This window comes from Phyllostomus discolor, chromosome 3, assembly GCF_004126475.2.
Source record: "Phyllostomus discolor isolate MPI-MPIP mPhyDis1 chromosome 3, mPhyDis1.pri.v3, whole genome shotgun sequence".
Lineage (NCBI taxonomy): Eukaryota > Metazoa > Chordata > Mammalia > Chiroptera > Phyllostomidae > Phyllostomus > Phyllostomus discolor.
The window spans coordinates 166,137,276-166,157,300 of record NC_040905.2 but is presented as its reverse complement, the minus strand read 5'-3'; the positions used below and the strand labels follow the sequence as shown (position 1 = coordinate 166,157,300).

Below are 20,025 nucleotides of genomic sequence, written 5' to 3'. Positions count from 1 at the left end.
TACATGTGGAATCTAATTAACAAAATAAACTAACAAGCAAAATAAAAACAAACTCATCTACACAGGGAACAGACTAACAGCTGTCAGAGGGAAGGGTAGAGGAATTGGGGGCTGGGTGAAAAAGCTGAAGGAATTAAGGAAAAAAAGACCCTCATAAACACAGACAACAGTATGGTGGTTACTGGCAAGAAAGGGGGGTGGGGAGAGGTAGAAGAGGGCAAAGGGAGGATAAATGGTGATGAAAGGAGACTTGACTCGGGGTAGTGAACACCCAATACAATATACAGATGATATATTATAGAATTATACACCTGAAACCTGTATAATTTTATTAACCAATGTCACCCCAATAAACTCAATTTAAAAAAAAGAACTTTACTTCCTTCCTGGGTTATTTTGAATCTCTCAGCTTGATTAGTATGAAGAAAACAGTCTAACACTACGGAGCTGTTATTGAGGTAGGGTTTCTATGGAGATGCAAAGTGAATCTGATTTTCTTGTTTCCCATTTTGTTAATTGTTCTGAGAAGCAGAAAAACATCTTTAAAGGTCTTGGGACATTTTTTTCTGGGTTATTTTCTGCACTTTCTGTCATTTTCCAAAAGGCGGGTGGAGAGCAGAGGCCAGTCACTCCTATAAATGCTTCCCAGCAGTTTGGCATTAGAAGGATTTATCTGGTCTGGAGTGAGTCAATCTAGTTAAGCAGAGGTAGAAACAGGGATCCCAAAGGCTCTCAAGCAGGAACTCTCAAACTTGAATGTGCATGCAGATCGCCTGAATATTTTGTTAAAATGCATGATCTGATTCAGCAGGTCTGGGGTGGGGACTGAGCTTCTGCATTTCTAAAAAGCAACCAGGTGATGCTGACATTGCCAGTCCAAGGACAAACCTACAAGGGCCATTGAAAAGTTATAACACAGACCACACGACTAATGTTATGGGTTAAATTGGGCACCCCTCCACCCCCCCCCCCCCCCGCTCATATATTGAAGTTCTGACCCCCAGTACCTCAGACTGTGACTTCTGGAGATAAGGTCACAGGGAGTCAAGTTAAAATGAGGTCATTAGGGTGGGCCCTAACCCAGTGTGACTGATGTCCTTACAAGAAGAGGAAATTTGGACTCAGGCACACATAGAGGGTAGATGATGTAAAGAGATACAGGGAGAAGATGGTCATTTATAAACCAGAAGAGAGGCCTGGAACACATCATTCCCTCACAGCCCTTAAAAGGAATCCACACTGGTAACACCTTGATCTTGGACTTTCAGCCTCCAATAATTGTGAGAAAATAAATTTCTCTTTGCACCACCCAGTCTATGATGCTTAGTTACATAAGCCCTAGCAAACTAATACAGCTAGCAAAACCTAAAGTATTTACTATCTGGCTCTTTATAGAAAAAAAAAACCACAACAACGTTGCTAACACCTACCAATGGGACTAATATTTTGCATTTAGCTCTTTGAAGCCAGTAAACATATGCCTCATAACCAGCAAAAGTGACTCCAGAAGTCTTCGATGAGCCTACATTTGTCTCAAGGCCACTTTAGTCTTTAAGTCTTTTTCGGAAAATGAGCTGGAAGCAACCAACCAATTGCACGTTTCCTTCAATAAAATAAAATGATTGAACAATCCCATCTCAGTCCCTCTTGCTTTAAGCAAGGAAGGGAGAAAGTTGTTTCTATGAACTCCTTGGATATAAGGATTCCAAAGGATGGGAGGAGTGAGAGAAGGAGAGCAGAGAGCAGAGACAGACTTTCACATTTATTTCTGAACCTTTAATAAAATGTCGTATGTATAAAACACCATGCCATAGGGACCTTGGCACCCTCTTATAAGACCAAGGTCATTACAGCTGCCAGTTCTCTTGGGACACCTCCCATAGATCCAGTTGGCCCTTAGAGAATTTAATGGGAGAAGATAAGACAAGATGGGTTAATTATACTATAAAACAAATTGTAATTATCTGAGACTCTTTGATCCTCGTGTAGTCAGAGAACTAATCTGCATTGCTTTTAACAAGAACAGTGACAAGAACAACAATATTCATGACAACTCACACTTACTGAGCGCTTTTTAGGTGCCAGGCATTTACCAAAACCCCCCATGTGAACTATCTCATTTAACCATCACAACGATCCTATGAAATGTATGTATTTTTTTCTGCCTCTGACTGATAAAGTACAGAAATTAAAGCTTACAGAAATTGAGGTGCAGAGTTGAGCGTGGCAGAACCAGGGCTCCAGCCCAGCGATGTAGGGTTCTGAAGCCCCACATTTGAGCAGTGGGCCCCTTGGCCCCAACGGTATAGAACAAAATGAAATCTTGGTGCCCCAGACAATTTTATCCACCTGTCTTTTCCTTTCCCTATTAAGCAGGTCTTTTATTATGATGAGTTGACAGTGAGGGACCAGCTGACACTGGAAGGGACTGCCCCTTGCAAGGTTAGCTGATTTCTAGAGACAGCAAATAGTTTCCCTGTGAGCACACCTTTTACATGCAGACCAACCGATCCAAAGCCCAAACACCAACCTCCTCCATTTTTGGACTCTCACACTCAGACCACTGTCCACCAGCTCCAATCTCCCCAGGGCCAGGTATCAGAAAACTGGGGACAGTCCCTATGTCCCCGAGCCTGCTGAAATTATTCAAACTAGCCAATCCTGAACTCTCATTATTCTGCCTTGCCCATTCCTTCCCGCACAAACCACAGTAAAAGTTCTTTGCCACACTCCCCACCCCCAGCCCCCCTCTTGCCTCATAACTGACCCTGTTGCTTCTCTGTGTGGCCCTGCATGGCATGGGCATGTCCCCTCCTCCCAGGAACAGTGAGCAACAAGCTGTCTTTTCAATGGCAATCATATCCTAAGCTGTTGTCCTTGCCATACTTGAATAATGAAACCTGCATTTTAAGATGCTCTCATTGCCTTATTTACCTCCCATCCCAGTATCACTAAGTGTGGAGTACCCAGGCTACAATCTACCAAACAATGCTTCACGGGATGATTTCTACCAGCAAAAATGCTCGTAAAGGAAACAGAAAAACCCCATAAAACAAGAATTCCATAAACTTTTATTGCTTTCCCTCCTGCCCTCAGACGTTCTGGTTGGAGAGGCTGCTGTGCTGGTGGGGATCATGCCTCCCAGCTTTCCTGGGAGGCAAAAACAAAGGATGGGGAAACCTGTCTCCTGCATGTTGAATACTTCCTCATTCCAGGATTGAGGCGTCAAACTTGAAATCAGCCAGGAGCAGGCAGGAGAGCTGACACAGTCATATTGCTCCCCTCAGCTGCCCAGGGCCCTGCGTTCCCTGTGGGAAAACAGCGTGACCACCGTCGGGGAGGCCAGGCCGTTCCTTCTCCTGGTGCTTCTGGGTGCAGGGCAGTCAGAGCTTTTCTTCTGAAGATCACAGGCCATCTCCAGATTCATCGTTGCTATTCATCTGAATACACTCTTCAGTTATAGTGTATCTTGATACACTATAATTTATGAGCAAAGCAAATGATTTACTATCCACCAAAGAAGGGCACTGCCTCAAAGCAATCTGACTTTCCACCAGCCCGTGTGCCGTTCTGCTGAAAGGCATGGAGACCTGGGGCAAAGAGGATGCTGGGAATGCCAGGTTATGCTGGCCACAGCTTGTCAAACCCATTATCTGGTGAAAAAAGTTACGGCCAATGACCCTCTGTACTTGTGTGACCAAGGCAAATTCATTCATGCTCCCTTTTCAGGCTGAGTAAGCAAGACCTAGCAAGACTCTGATCTGTGGACGTAAACAGTGCAGGTTAACCAGCAGCTAGTTAAGCACACGCTTTGGGCACCGCAAAGCAGAGGCACCGGAACAAATAGCATCATAAAGGCGATTGACATTTTGTAAGGTTTTCTTACATGTACTTTTAAAGCTGGTTTTGTTTTTCTTAGAATAACATGTGGGGAAGTGGGGAGGGGAAATAAAATTTTTTCAGAGCCTCAGGTCTCTAAACATTAATCCAAAGCCAGGATCCAGATACGCCTTTTAGGCCTTCTGCCTCCTAGGGCCACTGGTTCCTGGGAGAAATAGGCACTGCCAAGGTAGTCTTCTGAGACTTGGCATAAGGGTCTCTTTTGAACATACTTCCAAAAAGAGGGATTTCAGATGGGTTCTTTCTGTGGGAGTGACATGAGTAGGTTACAGTGCCAGTTGCTGTCACAAAGGCACATCCTTCCCCTAGGAATGTCCACAGCGCGGGTGGACAGGGTGAATCCCTGCCCCAGGCCAGGATACACTCAGGACCGTGAAGAGCGTCTGATCCCAGCAGAGGCCAAAGGAAAGCCCCATTGTCAACAAAACCCAAAGCAGCCCTGCACTGCGAGAGTCACTAGCTCTGGTGAAACACCTGCCAGATTCCCAGCCCCAGGGAGTTTCCCACACGTCACCAGATTGATCCCAGGAATGGCTCTCAGTTCCAGAGAAAACCATCCATCCATTGCCATGGAGCCTGGCCCCAGACTTCAGTATCTAAGCAAGGAAAAGAGGGACTGTTTGCTCTGCTTCGTTTTTCCAGGGATTAATTTACCTAAATGAGTAGAAACACAGAAAACCTACACATCTTTGCTTCTTAACTTTAATCCAGCTCCAAGTGACTGATTTGTGAAAACACAGCTGTACTAAATTCCTTCCTACACCACTAGAGGGAAATCTAACCTACCTGACCGCAACTTATTTCTTCTAAAGAAGAAGAATAACAGAACCAAAATTTTAAGGCTTGAGATATTATCTTGCTCCATTCTTCCTACCCTTGCCTGTATTTAAAAATTATCTGAATCTCTGTGGTCATAGAGACTTCTAGAAAAGTACAAACCAGCCATCTTACTTGGGCAGGCACCCTCACAGTTAAAATTGTTCTAATAGTCTATCTGAATCCCTTCCAGTTCAGCTTGAGTTTATTTATTGAAATTGCATATTCATTAGTTGTGGGGAACAGCTGGCCATCTTTCTGCACCTCATTATTCTTTAAGTTCCCGAAGACCTCCAGGCAAGGCCTCTCTTCCCTGCCAGACGGGCCAGCTATTAACTTGACCACAGCACTTCCAACCCCACTCTTTAACCACGTGTTTCTTTTCTAAATTCTCTCCACATCACTCCACCCTCCCTGATAGTCCCAAATTACAGCAATACGGATCAAACTCTAAGAAATAAAGTGTTTCCTCATGTTTTTCCTTACATATATGGGTATTAGTACAGCCTTGTGTATGTTTTTTTAAAATGTTTTATATATATACATATATAGCCCAAAGCTATATGTGTGTATATATGTGTGTGTGTGTATATATACATATTCACACACACAAATATATATGTTTATTAACCATTTTTCATCTTGTCATGAAAATTAAATGTCTAAGTGAATGTCCTTTTATGTCACTTCTGAACTCCATTCTGTTTCTAACTCTTCCGCATCACACATTATTTCAATTTCTAGTTTTATCCTTCAAGTCACTTCAGATCTCCTATTAACTATAGAATATAACCAAGGTACATTCAGAATACTATTCTCTTAATCATTTTTAAAAGTTTGTTCATTGCTAATTCATATTAAGGGAGAGAAAAGTAGTTGGTTACAAAACACATTTACCCACATTTATAAAGTGTGGTACAATACAAACTGTATTTGACCTGTGTCTGTGGTTCCTGGTGCAGAGCTCCCCAAACCCTTTAAATATCCCGAGTGACAGGAGTGTCTTTTGTTTTTCATAATAAGACACTTTCACCCACACCTGAGTTAGGGCTGAAGTGCTCCTGGCAGCCCCCACACTGACAGTGTTAAGATGAGCGCTGTAGCCAGAAGGACCAACCAGGTGTGAGGGGTTGGAACTGTCTGGCCCCACCCAACCTCCCAGGGAGGCAGAAGGGCTGGAGGTAGAGTTCAGTCACCAGTGGCCAATGATTTAATTAACCAGTAGCACATAATGAAACCTGCATAAAAACTCCTGAACAGCAGGGCTCAGAGAGCTTCTGAGCTGATAAACAGGTCACGGAGCTGGGGCAGTGGCATGCTGGAGAGGGCGTGGGAGACCTGACCGCCCTTTCCCCACACCTTGCCCTATGCATGTCTTCCATTTGGCTGTTCCTGAGCTGTATCCTTAGTTATAAACCACTATTAATAAGCAAAGAGCTTGTCTGGGTTCTGTGAGTTGTCCTAGCAAATTATCAAGCCTGGGGAGGTGGGGAATCATGAAAACTCCTGAATTTTTATTTGGCCAGGCAGAAATGTGAGTACCCTTGGCACACCATTTGCAGCTGGTATCTGAAGTGGGGGCGGTCTTGTGGGATTGAACTCTTTTAATCTGTGGGGGGCTAGGCTAACCAAGGGTAGTTAGTATCAGAACTGAATTTAATTGTTGGGCACCCAGCTGGTGTCCAAGAATCAGATAATTGGTTGGTGTGAATGAAAGAACCTCTCAAGAACACTAAACTGAGGCTCCAGCTGCAGCCTTGAATTCAAGCACAGGAAAGGAAGAGTTCTGTCTCCTGTGGACCTCAAACATTTCCATGGACAACATGGGTTTTGTTATAAGACCAAGTTTAAACCTGGAAATTACCTGCTCCATGTGTCTGAATGGCTCCCTGACTCAGTTTCCTCACCTGCAAAAGCATGATGATGATTCTACTCTGGGGGCCATTGCAAGGATTAATAAAATAATGGATGTATCTAAAGTATCTGGGGGTGCATTGTAGGGGCCTTAAAAATAGCAACTGATTTTATTCAAACCCTAAATCAGAACAGAAAAATCTGATGGTAGCACCAAGGGTCATATTGAGTGCAGAATATTTCAGTTTCCTGGGTGATATAATCAGTCTGAGATATTCCAAAGTAATTAACACTGAATATTTCACTCATTTCACAAAATTGTATCAGGCATTTACATACAGGGGTGGGCAAAAGTAGGTTTACAGTTGTGAGTATGTGAAAGAGTTTCTTCTTCTATTATTATTTATTGTATTCCATACAAACAACTGTAAACCTACTTTTGCCGGCCCCGTATGCCAGGTGGTATTCTGTGCATTGGGGAATACAGTGAGGAAAAAAAAAAAGACTAAGTCCTAGCAGCCTCCTGGTGTTTTCATTATACTGGGCAGAGACAGGCAGTAAAACCAGTAACAAGTTAATATATTTATGAGATGGGGATGCACGCTGTGGAGAAAAGTGAAGCAGGGCAAGGGAGGCGGCAGGACTGGGTGTGAGGACTGTTGAACGTCGCAGAGGAAGGGAAAGCCATGCTGATATTGGAGGGTAACGCATTTGAGGCAAAGGGAACAGCTGTCTGGGTGTCATGCGGCAGAGTGTTCTTGGCATGCTCACAGAGCAGTGGCGGAGTGAAGAGAGAAAGAGAGAGAGGTGGGAGATGAAGTCGGAGGCAGGTTTCCAGTAGGGCACGGGAGGCCACAGTGAGGGTTTGGGCTCTTCTCTGAGTGAGGGGAGGGGCCCCTGGAGGATGTCAGCAGAGCAATGAGGTGGTCTAACATGTCTTAAAAAATCACTTTGGTTGCTGTGCTGAGACTAGTGTGGGCAGGGAGTGGGCGAGAGTGGAAAGAGGTGGTGAGAAGGGGTCAGACACTGGTTGTGTTTTGAAGGTCATGTTGGTAAGCTTTGCTGTTGAATATGGGATAAGAGAGAAGAAAAAAAGGATTCATGGATGAATCCTAGATTTTGGGCCAAACCAACTAAAAGGTTGGAGCCATTAGTTACTGAGATGAAGAATTGAAAGAAGCAGGGTGTTTTGGGTAGTTGGGGGTGGGGTGAGGATACTGGGAGGCTGGCAGGAGTTCGGTTTTGCATATGAAGATGCCTAGAGGGCATTCAAGTGGAGTCCAATGCGCAACTGGAGAGGTGAGTCTACAGGACAGCAGCCCATGCGTGTAAGGGCACTAAAAACAGGTGTTGCCCTTTCTATGACTTTAAAGAATTCAAGGTCCTGCTATTAGGGCTTCACAGTTCATATAACTCTTTGCTATTCAAAGTATGGCTCCTAGACCGGCAACACAGTGTCACTGGAGCGCTTGTTAGAAATGCAGACTCTCTCTGGCCTTCCTCAGACTTGAGTCAGAATTGTCATTTTAAGAAGATCCCCGGGTGGTTAATATACACATTAAAATTTAGAGGCACTTCTCTAATCTGAATCTCCTGGAAAGCTCTTTAAAATTATGGGCTCCAACCCAGAACAATAAAAGTCCAATGTCTGGGAGTGGGGTGCAGGCCTGTGTATTTTCACCAAGCCACCCACGTCGTTCTGATGTGCAGTCTGGGTTGGGAGCACCGAGCTAACTCCTCACTCCTGCCGTGCTCCCTCTGCACTACCAGGTTTGTGTGCTAGTGCCCCTGGAAACCCCTTTGAAGAGACGTGCAGATCTAAGATAGCATGAAGGCGTGTAACGAGAGTAATCCTATGTCCTTGTTTATGGGATGGTCTCAATGTCATTATTAGTGCCCCTCTTACTCTCAAAAGTATCCGGATTTAGATGATAAATGATACGTTCTTCCAATATAACACAGAATGGTGCTGTACTTTATATTTCTGCATTATAAAGAAATAATAAGAACAGGTACAGCAAAATGACAGATGGCCTTTGCCTTGACAGATGAATCCAATATAGAGGGACTCTTGGTGCTTAGACAGTAGTCCTTAAAGACTTCTAGATACAGCTTATCAGAAATACATAGGTAAATTCCCTCATTTGGAAGGAAGGTTGGGGAAATCAGGCTCCTCCCATGGCTTGGGGTGGGGTGCTGTTCAAATACCTAAACCCACTGTTGATTAGCCAGGAGCTGGTTATCAGGCTGAGATTATCCCAGCGGTTAGCAAAACTTCTCCTTCCTGTTCCTTTAGAATCCTTTGTTGTTCATTAGCTACTCCACCCACAGGCTGAAAGGGACCAGGAAGAAGGTGAATACTAAATGGTTTTAGCAGTCCTGTTAATACACCTAGTGGGAAAGAAAATGAAAACAGCTGGGCTGTTTCTGGTTACCTGTGAATTTAAATGCTCTTGGCTCATCCCTTTTTCCAAATTATTACCAGCTGGTCTGAGGGCTCATTGAAGGCCTACTGACTGCCAGTAAAATTCAAGTAACCTTGTATTTTTAAAACTACATAATCTTTCAGAAACAGGCCTTGGAATCTTTCCTTTCTGGTTTAGCAAGGACACAGCGAGGGCAAAGCAAGCACCTTCTCTCTGTATCAGCATCCCTCCTCCAATCTCCTTCCCCCTCGCACCACCAATTCTAAGTGCATACAGGTGGCGTGTTCTAAAAAATGTATTTTTGAATGTAGGTAATAAATTATTTTACGTTAACTTGAAACAAATGGACCCAAATTGAAAATCTATAAGCAGGGATAGAGACATGCACATATAGATTGCACCCCAAGTCTTCCTAGTTGCATCAGTAGGACAGTTACGGACACTTCCCTGTGGCAAGGACAGTGTGAGTGTTTAGAACAGGTTTTGTTCTCCTGTTTAAGATGTCTGGGAAAGAAACTATCCTGTGGAGTGTAAAACACTTGATTCTAACGAAGCCAGTTGAAGGGAACTTTGCAGTCCTCTTGCTAAACAACTTGGATGAAGATGAGCATTGTGTTCGAGTGGGTAAAGCATTAAAAAATACCCGTTGGATTGGAATGAAGTTGTCAAGGAAATCTCTGCAGATTACAGAGGTACTTTAATGGGCATCTGCGTGCAAGTGCCAGTGTGGGGTGGGGCCGGGTGGCCCTTTGCCCTCTGCTTTCTGGGCTGCCAATCAGAACAAGCCAAAAAGGTGGAGAGGTTTTCTCTGTGGCTGAGAAAGCAACACAAGCTGCTGTTTCCCTGCCAGGCCCTGAATCAGTAGGAACACTAGCAGCTTGGGGACAATGCCTTATCTTTGCTCTCTGTTAACAGTTATCCAAAGGCTTCTCCTTCCAGAACTCTCCTAGGGCAGAAGTAGGTGGTCCTGGAAAGCGATGCTGTGAGGAGGCCCCAAACAGTCAAACACACCAGTAAGTGCCTAGGAGCAGGTGGGCCTGAGGAGAAAATCTTTTCTCTTTCCTTAGGGGTTTAGTTACAAGGTTTAAAAATCTTATTCTAATCCTGGCAGCTCCTGGTAGCTCATAAACCAAAGGGTTGATGGTGTGATTCCCAGTCAGGGCACATGCCTGGGTTGCAGGCTGGGTCCCCGGTTGGGTAATAAAATCTTCTTAAAAATTTTTAAAAATTGTATTCTAAATTATATCTTTTAAAAAAAGATTTTATTTATTTATTTTTGAAGAAATGGGAAGGGAGGGAGAAAGAGGAGAAAAACATCAATGTATGGTTGCCTCTCGAAGGTCCCCAGCCTGGACCTGGCCAGCAACCCAGGCATGTGCCCTGATGGGAATTGAACAGGCAATTCCTTGGTTAGCAGGCCTGCACTCAGTCTATTGAGCCACACCAACCAGGGCTTATATCTTGATTTAAATGTGCTATGCAATAGGCTATAAGTTGGTGAGTCAATGATGCATATAGCATTTTAATAAGAAGTCTATTTTAATATAAAATTTTTAGCTAGGTCATATGCTAAATATTGAGCCCCACCTAGCCATGTCTGAGAAAACCCTTGCTTGTGATTAGAATGGGAGAGAATATGAGCAATCAGAAGCACAATATCAACGGAAGGATTCCCCAGCCACTCAAAACACACAGTAATGGTGAATTCACCCACAGACTGAAGTACATATACTGTACAGGAGGGGGAAATCTCCCTTCCATACTTCTTAACTTCTTGTGCCTGGACTAATAATAAAATTGAAAAAGACCAGATAAACAGGAGAGAAACCAATTTAATACACGCACACAGGGGATCATAAATAACACTCAGAGAAATAATGAACCAGCCCAACTTTTTATATTTTCAAGACAAAGAAACAATAAATTTGTGAAGATTTGACAGGACAGAGAAACTTAATTTTGGATACTCATTTGTAAGGAATCTAAACAGGAAAGGGCCTGGGTAGTAAATTGGTAAAAAAATAAGGTTTGTTTACACAGGCTTCTAGGCTCTGGATTCCTTACCTCTAGCATTAAGGGCATCTTTCTGCACCCCCCTGGAGCAAGGAGGGTGCCTTTCACAGGGGAGGCTGACTTCCTGCATTCAAGGAGACAAGGGAGCGTCAATGTGCCCCTCTTACACTGGCTGCTGGTCAAATCACTTTAACTCGAAGTAATCAATCTGCTGTGGTGGGATATTTGGGGGCATCCTGCCCTGGGCCCTGACCATACCTAGCACCCAATGCTCTAGCAATGAGCCCATGGAGGTCTTCAGCTTCAAAGGAAGCCTTAAAAAAAGTGGCACCACTCAGCTTTTGTGGGCCTTCTCAGAGAGAGACTTGTAGGACAGCAAATTTCCACCCCAGAAAGTGTTTCTTTGGCCTAAGGATTATTTTAGGCTGATTATTTTTAAGAAACTGCAGACATAGGCAAAGCTCTAAAAACTGAGGAGAAATTACCGTTGAGTAAGAGACATGCATAGGGGAAATCTCCTTTTGTAAGGGTGTCTCCCTGACTTTACAGGGAAGAGAGGGTGACCTTAACTCTAGAAACGCTCATCAGTGGAGAGGCAAGGACTTAACTCTGCATAATAACCTTACCCTTGTTTACTGGGCTTTTCCTGGTAACCTTCCATGACTCACTCCCCACCTTCAAAATCTTCTTTTATAATCTGGCAACCTTATTTAAGGCAGTGGCTTTTGCCATTACAGAGGGTTACTCAGTTTTCTTGGGTCTATCCCATGTACAGGAGATATATCTGTTATTAAACTTTAACTTGTTTTTCTCCTGCTAATCTGTGTCATGTCAATTTTATTGTTAGACCAGTCAAAGGAACCTAGAAGGGTAAAGAAAAATGTGTGTATAGGATTGTTTTCTCATATGTATAATGGCCTTGACATTATATAGATACTTCTGAAGTCAGTGCAGAAAGTAAATAAAAATAAGCAAATATAACCACTTACTGCATGCAAATAGGGAAGAGAATGTTGAGAAATAACTGCCTTGAGTCAGGGTGAGTCAGAGTTGGTGAAGCCAGGAATATCATTCCTCACCCTGTACATAGCTCTGGACATTCAGGTCCTTGCTTTTAATCTTGCTTCCCAAACATGAAATGTAGCTGAGATTTTTATACAGAGAAATAGGGTAAGCCTCCAATTTTTGTGTGTTTTTGTACTATCACGGGTGACATGTACGCACTAAAAATTATGTTGGCAGAGCGAGACCCATCCCTGTGTGGGAAGTGTCTGAAACTGAGAAGGAAGGGCCAAGGACTTGATGGTGGCCTTGTGCTCTGCCCCTTCAAGCTCTGGGTGACCCTGATAATAGCTTTCAGCCTCCTAGGCCTCTACTTCCACCCCTGGGTAATTCTGCTCAATACAGATCTTGTTATACGGTTAGGTGTTAAGGATCTATGGTATCATTTTTCCCAAGTTCTTTGAGACTCTCCAAAGAAAAATACCATGAAAAAAAATCCACTGAAGTACTGACAAAGTGAGAAAACTTTCTTTGGTATCTCTTCCACCCAGAGAACCACTGTGACAAATTATAACTGGAAATGCTGAGCAACTGTAAAGCGAGAAGCAGTAACTTCTTCTTTACTCCTCTGTTTCACAAAAGAAGCATTGCAGGCGGAGCCCACGTTTTCATCTCAGGAAATCATCAAAGACTCTGCTCCAAACCCAAGTTGAAATAAAGATCAAGAGGGTGAGGGCAGCCAGCAGTGTAGCTGGAAGGGCCCAACATTATAGAGAGTCCTTCCTGGTATTAATTAAAGTTGCCTGGAGCTTTAACAAATATGGGAGTGGGAGCCTTATGCTTGTGCTATTTATTGTGTTTCTGAGTGAGTTCTTTATTAGTTCCACTGTTGACAACATAAGGGGGCTGTGCCAAACACTGGCTGGCCGAGCCTTGTTGGTGTCTTCCCTTGACTCCAAGCTCAGGCCAGCCATAATCCCTCCTCTCCTGCCAGGCTCTGTAGCAATCTCAGAGAGGAGGCCCAAAGTAGCATCGATATCAGCACCTCAAGGTCATGGTCCAACACAGAGTTTCCCAAACACCTGAGGGCTCATAATTTACGTGAGCATAGTCAAGGCTCTGGGTGGTTTGACCAGTTTGACCCTGACTCAAAATGTCCTTGTCTACACAAGGTGCCTCTTCTTGATGTCACCCCAGTTAACAAAATGCAGAGTAGTCAAGAGAGACAAGTCATTTGGGAAATGCTAGCCTAAACTCATCATAGATGCTGGAGAACAATTTTTCTGTTTCCAGCACTGCAAGGAATGAATTAAGTTTGCACAGAGTCACTCGCAGTTTGTGCTTCAGCTGGAAGCATCAATATGGAATTTGCTTTCCAGAAAATCAAATCACTGCTATAAAAGGCATACAGGAGCTCCTGGAATTTGCCAGAAGCAATGAAACACACAGTGCTGAGAGCACAGCTCTGTTTCGGTACCTGTGGCTCCTGGTCATGACCACTGGGATCCCTCTCATAGCTCTCTGCATACAGTCGGATGGTGGCCCGCATGCCACTGGAGGAACTGAGCCGGAAGATGAGCCGTGAAGCATCTGAGAAAATGATCCTCAGGCCCTGGGACCAAGAACATTCAGAATGAATCAATGAACAGATGAGGACACAAGTAAAACAATTAGTATCTACTTTGGATATTAGCATGTTTCTGTAAACTAAAGATACTCAGAGTCATGACAACTTATAATTGGCTCCTGACACTCACCCAAGCAGGACTGTGAGGTGAACCTAGAGGCTGCTTGAGGTTATGCATTAATCTCTTTATTCTATTTCTGTTGCCTTGTGGTTAATGCTAGAGGAGGGTCAGGAGCAAAACTGTGAACAGATGCTCAAGTTTTTTTGGACTTGTGACATGGGTGGAGGTAATAAGGATGAAAAGATATTTAATGTCCCTGGAGCCAAAGTTCATCCTTTATAAATCTAGATACAATGGAGGTAGGCAATTTATCTATTACAGTAAGACAAACTGTCCATGTTAAGTTTACCCCATGTGATGTTAGGCTTTGCTTTAAGTTCATCTTCTCTTTGTTTCTTTCCTTGTTCCCACATTCCTCTGGTGGAAGGAAACCCTACAATAAAGGGCTCAGGGCTAGAGCCTCATCTGAATTCTGAGAGCACCCGGGAATATCCCCACCATCTTGGCCCTCCCCTTCCTTCTTACTTGCAAGACTTGGCCACCAGGGTGGGGTGGGCACAGCGCTGTGGCTGAACCTCGGTGTTGCTCAGCATTAATTTGTTTTAGGCTCAGAACATCCTCATTCTGCATGCATTTCTTATTGGTGGCAGTGATATTTTAAAAAAATGACTGTAAAATCATTCTGTGACTTCTGTTGAAGGAAATTTGTTTTCTTAAGACAACCGATAAAGTCATTGTTATTAATAAGCATGTTGGCAAGAGCCAGAGGAAAGAGAATGAATGAAATAGTACGCCTGGTCACATGTTACTTCGGAAAAAGTAGAAATCTTAGGTGACTTTGGTATGAAGCATTTTTCCTCAAGGAATTTACCCTTAAAATTTCTCTGGTCTCAAATTCTGTTTGTTAAGAATAAGCCGTTATTGAAAATATCTCATACCTGCCATATACATCACTTATCCACACCTCTGCCCAATATGGTGGCATCTACTGGGTCACTATGACTCCATGTGAGAGGTTTTCTGCTTTCTAAGTCTTACAGGAATATTTTGTTCCAGTCCCTAAATAAAAAGCCTTAGTCTCTGTTGGAGTGGTTCAAGGTTTGGCACAGTCTGTACAACAAAAAGGAGCCATCTCCCTTTTAGACAATCCACCGCTCTGTGACACTGGTTGTGCAGACAGGACGTTATTGTCCAGGATTCATGCTTTGGGCAACCACTTTTTGAGTGGCCGTTAGAGATCAGGTACTGGATAGAGCCCTAAGTATACAAACACAAAGACACAGTCCTTGTTCTCCATATGCCTGAAGTAGTTGATTACAATAAACAGAAACCATTTTCTCAACCAGCATATGCTGCTGGACAAGTGAATAGGAAATTCCAAATGAAGCAAAAGGAACAATTTTCTACTATCCAGAAAGAATGATACATCAAATTATGCTCAAACTGACAACGAAACCCCAAAGGTTCCACAACTGTCTTCCCTGTTTTTGCAAACTCTCCTAAAGCTGCTAATCCTGTCCAAACCTGCTTCCCCACTGTCACCACCTGTGGCACACATGTGTTCATAATTCAATGCTCAGGACCATGGGTTATCCATAAATTGGTTAAAACAGTATCTAATGCTGGAGCCCTAAATCACCCATTGCTGCAAATTCCAAATCACTCGAGGCCACCTTTTCTGATGACCTCACAGACTTAACTCTTTAGTGTAGCTTCCATTACACAATTAACCCCCCAGGTTAGTTTATGGGAGGTATTTTAAAATCCAGATCATAAAAAGCCATCAACATCTATTACCTGCTTGTAACTAAGCCTTTTTTCAGCAAAATCATATTATTTTTTCCTAAAGGCAGCTGTATTTTTGTCTGTACTCGCAGAAGATATGTTAGAATCTACATCTGGTAGCCTGGAATAGATTTTGCACTTGAAAAGATGATGAAGGAGTAAATAGCACACACTGACTGGAAATAATCCAACTTCTTCTCTCTTTCCTTAGGGACCAACCGAGAGATCTTAATAGAGAATCCATGTTGCTTTGTGAGACCTCCAGGTGAGACACACAATTCTCCTTCTCCTTGTGAAATAAAAAATGTTTGGACCCATCCCACTTATGTGCGGCAACAACTCCGGTTCCCTGTCTGTTGAGTGTCACTTTGAAGTGTGAATAGTTATATTGGGTTGCTTCAGGGTCCGCATGCGTCCTCCAGCAAATGTGATGACTCTGCAACCTGAATGTGAGCCATGCTCCTGCCAGTACATATCACTACCTACTGATGATTAAATCATGAGGCTAAAGTCACCATTGGCCAAGACTAAGTTTCTAAATGTTCTGTAATTCCAATAGAAGGATAGCAAGAGTATACTTTGCTTTTTTTTTCAGTGTTAAATCAGGGGTTGGCAATACAGTTTGTCAGCCAAATTTGACATGACACTTGGTTCTACAAAATCAAGTTTTATTGGAATATAGCCATTCCCATTCACTTATGTAGTGTCTATGGCTCCTTTTGTATTGTACCTGCAGAGCTGAATAGCTTTGACAAAGACTGACCCACAAGGGCTGAGATATTCACTGTCTGGCCCTTTAAGAAAATGTTTGCTGACCCCCTAGTATAAACCATTACATTATCCACAATGTGGAATACTTACCCTCCAACCCTATCCCAGAAAAAATAAAAAAAAATTATCATCTACCTTATCAAAATCCCAGTAGAGAGAAGTTATGAAGATTGCTTTTAAGGGTGTCCAGTGTATCCATTCCCTCAGATATTTCAGCTCATAGCCATAGATTCATCTGGATATATATTTGGCACAAATCAACCTACTTCTGACCACCTACTCACAACATAAATTCACTATTTTATATTCTTACTTTTATGGCAGGGTCTTCAAGGCACTGTGTTATAAAATACAATTTTGCAGTCACTATAGGAATATTGTTGGAAACGAGATGAAATTCCACATGAGACACTTCCTCAAGAGCCAAGTGTTGGGAAAGCCTATCCTTCCCTGAGGTAACAGTATACTTTTGTCTTTTTGACAATAAAAACTTTGCAACTAAACAGAGCTCCCTTTTCAATATGGCTGCCAGAACACTTAATGCCAAAATTGAGGTTCAGCCCAACTAGATCCTTATGACTTGCATAATTATACATTTTTCTTCTTCAGTTCTTAACTCCCTGCACTTATTTATATTTCCCCTAGTCTTCATTTCTGTTTCTTATTTATATCCTAACAACTTCATTATGTGTGTTTTTGCTGCCACAAATCCTCTAGAAAAATCAAGGTCCAATGCAAATGAATAAAATCAGTTCCCACCACAGTCCTGACCCTAAAGCGTTGGAATTGCTGAATTATGTCTTTGGATCCTTCATTTAATGGATAGGCTCTGGGAGGGCTAAGCTTTTTGTCCTTGTTGACCATTTTTCCGTGTAGCCTAGGACAATACCTGGCACACAGTAGGTCTGACAGCCGGAAGGAGCACCACCGGGAGCCTCCTTCCACATTTCAGTAGGATTCACAGCATGTTCTCCATTAGTGAACTGGGGCTAGTATATTCATCTTGAAGGGCAGTTGTAAGAGAGAAATAAATTTCTATCTATTGTTTAGGCATGTCACCATTATGGCAGCTATTCTGCATCTTCTCATCCTACATTTTCCAGGCAAGAGTTACTTTCAGCTAAAAACAATTGAGTTGAACTATGATGGGTTCCTGTCCCCACTTATGTGATCTTAGACAAATCATAAGCCCTTTAATTGCAAACTTTGTTGAACATTGGAATCAGCTCAGAGGGTTTTTAAAAAATATTGATACCTGACTTTTACCCTCAAAATGCAATTTATTTGTATGAGTGTGACTTTGGGTACTGGGATTGTAAAAGCTCTCCAGTGATTCTAATGTGTAGACAAATGTGGACACCATTGTAGTGGCCCTTTTTCTCTGGAGCACTGGCTTCAATATCAAGTGACTGGACTATACTGCAAGTCAGTCTTTAAGAAGATCCCTTTAAGAGCTAAGGTTTCATGTGTGTACTGCCATTGAACTGGGATCTTAGGAGGCCCATACACAGGAGGATAATAAAACATCATCTTGCTGAGTTCCAAAAGCCTCTTTGTTCAGCAGGAGAACCATTAGAAGTATCTCCTCTTGAGCCATCTGACACTAATTGCTTTTAGCACAGCCTGCTAAGGAATTCTTGATGCAACGGTGAAGGAATCCATGGTGCCTCTGCTGGCTCGGCAGGTACAGGAGCTGGAATGTCCCAAATGACACAACAGCCACAAGCTTCAAGAAAGAAAAAAGATACCCTTATGCACTGGAGGACAATGTTAATGAAGGGGTGGGGATATCCAAAGGCACTTCAGTTCCAGCCCAGTATTTTTCTTCCCTTTGAGTGCCTGTAGTTGCATGCCTTGGTGAGGAGGGTTTTGCCCAGCTGAGCTTTGTCCCAGTGAAGAAGGATTGTTAAAAGACTATGAGTCCCCTGCAGGTATCTCCACACAAAAACCTTCCGCTCTGCTTCCAGCTATCTCTGTAGCATTTCTTTCTCTTCCCAGATATCTCTCTCTTTGTTTTGCTGTTCACGGAGCCAGTTTGGACATGATGCAGAGACCACAATTATAAAATCCAGGCTTGAATTCTGGCTTAAGCTGGTGGCCTTGACTAAGTCACTTAAGCTCTCTAAGCCTTAGTTTCCTAAAAGATGGGTGAAAAATAGAAGAGCCTGGCTTATTAGGTTGTTATGAGCATAAAGTCAGAAAATGTGTGCTTTGAAAATTATAAATCACTATATAAATATTATTTTGTTACTATGTTAGAGCTTTTAATGAAAACGGTGCTGGTCTCTAAGTTGTCCAACCTTCCAGATTTTGCAGAAGATTGCTAATGGGGATGGTTTGTGGTGCCATGTATATACTTATTGATGTTTAAATTAGGCAGAAATAACATGAGTTTTATTTTAAGAACTTTGTCTTGCCCTCTGAAATCACCACTGAACTCATGGATCTGTTACCTCTCATCCCCACACCTCCCACGGAACTGGCTTCTTTGGCAATAAAATACTTCTTCCAGGTTGGTCAGTTAGACTCTTAAGGTCCTAAAGAAAGGCCCTTAGAGTCATTCAGGCCACTTTCTCATTTACTGAAAAGAAAGGGCAAATTAAAAAACTTGCTTAAGGTAACACATCTAGTGAATGGAGGAGCCAGGACTGTAGTCCAGGTCCGCTGCCTGCAGGCTCACAATGTTAGGTTGAACCATACGGAACTGCTGACAGTCACACATTGCTTCTCATGTGAAATATCTGAACAGTATCTCATAGGATTTGTATGGTCCCCAAACAGGCCCAGAGCCTTATGTAGAGTAGGCATATGACAAATGTTTGATAAATAAATGGTGATTCTTTTTTAAAGCCCTTCTATAAATCAATACAGGGAAACCAGCAAGTTGCTAAATACACACAGAGCTGCCAGATGTTAGTCTGGAGACTACAGGCCATGTTGCAGCCAGGCAGCGAAGGGGAGCTGTGCATTACCAAGAGCTATTTGGCAGCATCTGATCTCGTCAAGTCCTGACTTAAGAAGACTTCCAGAGGAAAACAGCACATGGCCCTGAAATTTGGTAGGACGTCGCACACACAGTCAGTTGGCCACACCAGGCGTATAAACCGGGAGACAGGACAGAGAAAGGCTCTGTGAGCCTAACTCAGATGTTATCTCCCACAGGAAATCCCAGCGAGTTATCTGGAAAGCGTCAAGGTGAAAATATTGCTGGATAACATCTGCACCATATTTTGTAGACAAAAACACACAGTTTATACAGCAGAAGATTTGGATTGGATGGCCATATCTCTCCATGAAAAAAATTACTTAGAATTACCCATTTTTCTTTGTTTAAGTCATAGTTAGCTGCAAGCAGGAGTTCAAAAGTGGGTGAGAAGGGCAGCAGCTAGCCCATATCATGCCCTTACATAAATTACAAACAGGTGGACGAATTACAGAACAGCATCCTTCCTCTTGGCTGGCTTAACTTCGGCTTCCCCTCCCCCGTTAGGCCAGCATCTCTATGCAATTCACTGGCTACATCACCATACCCAGCTGCCCAACTTACTCTTGGGAACAATTCTCATCTATCCTTTTTTACAACCAACCAGCCCTCTTGGAAGTCAACAATTATAAATAATTATCTGAAGGAAATCAGGGTCAAATGGCCTCTTCAGTGCCTTTTCAAACGCCCATCCAGCAAAAACCATGTTAGGTGATGAGACGGCCACTAAAGTAAGGTGATGAGACGGACCATAAAGACTTAATAGTTGCTTCTCACTCAGATTCCA

At 43.0% G+C, this 20,025-nt stretch overlaps 1 protein-coding gene across 1 annotated transcript in view; it reads right to left on the bottom strand.

Moving 5' to 3' along the window:
* Positions 1-20,025, bottom strand: part of PGM5 (phosphoglucomutase 5) — a 169,123-nt gene that overhangs the window by 16,874 nt on the left and 132,224 nt on the right. Inside the window, exon 10 of the mRNA XM_028529921.2 lies at positions 13,489-13,623. Coding sequence (XP_028385722.1) covers positions 13,489-13,623 — 135 coding nt within the window. The remainder of the gene's footprint in view (positions 1-13,488; positions 13,624-20,025) is intronic.